The sequence below is a fragment of the Nuphar pumila genome, unplaced genomic scaffold, assembly GCF_984573655.1.
Source record: "Nuphar pumila unplaced genomic scaffold, dmNupPumi1.hap1.1 HAP1_SCAFFOLD_551, whole genome shotgun sequence".
Lineage (NCBI taxonomy): Eukaryota > Viridiplantae > Streptophyta > Magnoliopsida > Nymphaeales > Nymphaeaceae > Nuphar > Nuphar pumila.
In genome coordinates, this window is record NW_028323392.1 from 48,481 (window position 1) to 50,740 (window position 2,260).

At 48.7% G+C, this 2,260-nt stretch overlaps 1 protein-coding gene across 1 annotated transcript; it reads right to left on the reverse strand.

The window, feature by feature from the left end:
- Nucleotides 1–683: 683 nt before the first annotated feature.
- LOC149810083 (uncharacterized) lies at nt 684–1,496 on the reverse strand. The gene is made up of 2 exons (XM_089994435.1): nt 1,323–1,496; nt 684–995 (listed from the first exon to the last, which is right to left on the reverse strand). The coding sequence occupies exons 1-2, from the start codon at nt 1,494–1,496 to the stop codon at nt 684–686; spliced, it is 486 nt and encodes a 161-aa protein (XP_089850561.1).
- Between the last annotated feature and the right edge of the window lie 764 nt (nt 1,497–2,260).

The following is a 2,260-nucleotide window of genomic DNA, read 5'->3' on the forward strand; positions in this document are numbered from 1 at the left end:
CGAGGTAGTGCTCTGCTGGGACGCAATCGCGGTACAACTCACCTGCAGTGACTGGGCTTGAACTGTCAAGTTGAACATGCAGTGACCTGGGGTTTGGACCCAGAATGGACGGTCAGACAGGGGATGAAATAACCTGAAAGGCAGTTCTAAATTTTTGTCTGGAGTATGTCCAACGCTTTAAGTAGTGCGTTTGAACTGGATGCACCTCTGGTCTTGAGACAGGCCTTTACACTGAGTGCCCTGATTACAGTCTGACGTGACACAAGAGACACAAATGCATACAAACATACAAGGACATCCCACAATTCGATAACAACATACAAATCTGATGGTGCTCACCAGGAAAATGCAAACCGAAAAAACACAAGCACAATCTTTACGGGTGAATGCCAAAGCAAAGCCAGCTAAGCTAGGAATTGAACATGTGTACCAGAATCCATCAGTATCAGAGTCAGTGACAGGCCAAAGGTTGTGCTGGCTATACCTTGGTTTCATCGAAACAACATACATATGAACCCTATCATGCGATACCGTTGTCAGCCTGACACTCAGGTGCACTTTGCAGTGCGTCCGTCACGACGAAAGGTCACGTAATCATAATCAAGCACAGGCTGCTGTGGTGCAGCGTGGACAGCATAGAAAACTATATAGTACATTGGCGCCTATTCATGCCACAGCTGCCTCTACTGGTACAGAGTGATGGCTGCCATCAGTGCGACGAACTCGTCACAGTCAATCCTACCGTCCCTGTTGCTGTCCACGGCGTCGAAGGCGTCGTCCACGACATCTGGTTTGATGTTGGGTGCGACGCTGGTGACGGCGCTGTGCCACACAGCCCTAGAAATATATCCGCTCCCGGTCCGGTCGAGAAGCGTGAATGTCTCCCGAATCTTTCTGTTTGGGGACTGAGATTTCCACGTTGTAACGTAGTCGAGCCAAGCCGAGAGGTGGAGCCCGCCTTTCCCACCCAATCGCATCACCTTGAGCACCTCCGCCTGCACACAAAAGATATCAGCATCCTTGACAATCAGATGATAAAGAGATTGAGAATGGCAATGGGACTGAAGATGCTCACTGGCATTCCAAATGTGCATTATATTGCGTGGAGCTGTGAAACGTGCTGTATCGATACAAAGTCTGCGCGCCAACCTACGACTGAGCCTGGTCAGCACAGACCAATTGTTGTATGCTAGTCAAGTACACGGCGCGCGCAGAACAATACTTATAACAACACAGGGTCAAAGAGGAAATGAAACGTGTGGGAAGGGCTTGTGCGACCTGCGCCTCCGAGGGTTCGACCGGAAACGTAAACATTACAATACCTGAGACGGACGACAACCATGGAGGGCGGTCAGGGCGCATTTCACGTCAAATTTGTCGAGAACATGGCGCTTATTGTGAAAGCGCTTGAAGATTTCTTCGCCTTCCTTCCAAAAAGCGGCGTTCGCCTCCATGGAGAGTGGAACGAAGACCAGAGGCTCGATAGAACACGCCATACTGTCAGAAATGTGAACGAGGACGTCAACTGTTATGAAAGAGCGAATAATCTTTGAGGTCGACGCAGCTCGCTTTAATAGTCTCGATGGTGTCACTCGCTGCGAAGCAAGTGCCTGACTCACTAGGATTCAAAGTCGAAAATTCAAACCATTTCAAAATTGCTTTTTCGCTCACGTTAAGATGGCGTCCATCCTTGCAAACCAATATGTCAAGAGAAGCAAGTCTTTCCACATTGTTGGAAAGGTGGATTGTATGTCTGTGCACTTTTGTCTGACTTTTTTAACATAATGGTCGTGTAAGCCAGTGAGCGCGTTATCGCTTTTAGCGCCGAAATGTTCCCTGATCAAAGGGATGCCTGCGATACCAGGATTAATCAAGAAATCATCATCGTGTCGTCATTTGATGATGAGATCTCGCCACTGTGTATGCCATAGTTCATGGCACAGAGAGCGCGGGGTCGCAGATGCTTGATGAGTCATTATTTCAACACAAGTTCCTGCCACGCGCTAAGTACGCATGCATGCGCGGACGATGCTTACACTAGCTTTCAAGATTCAGCAACGGTTACTTGATAGCGTTTGACAAACAGTTCCTGAGCCTCAGGCTGAGGGTCGTAATATGACTCTTATAGCGTCAGCTGTGATAACTCGGCGGAGGAGGGTCTATTTCGAGCTAACCAGTAGCTCGAAATAAAACACCTGAAGCAAGCCCCGCGAGTTCCGAAATAAAGGCGATCATGCAATCAGAGCGTGCAAGCTAGAAG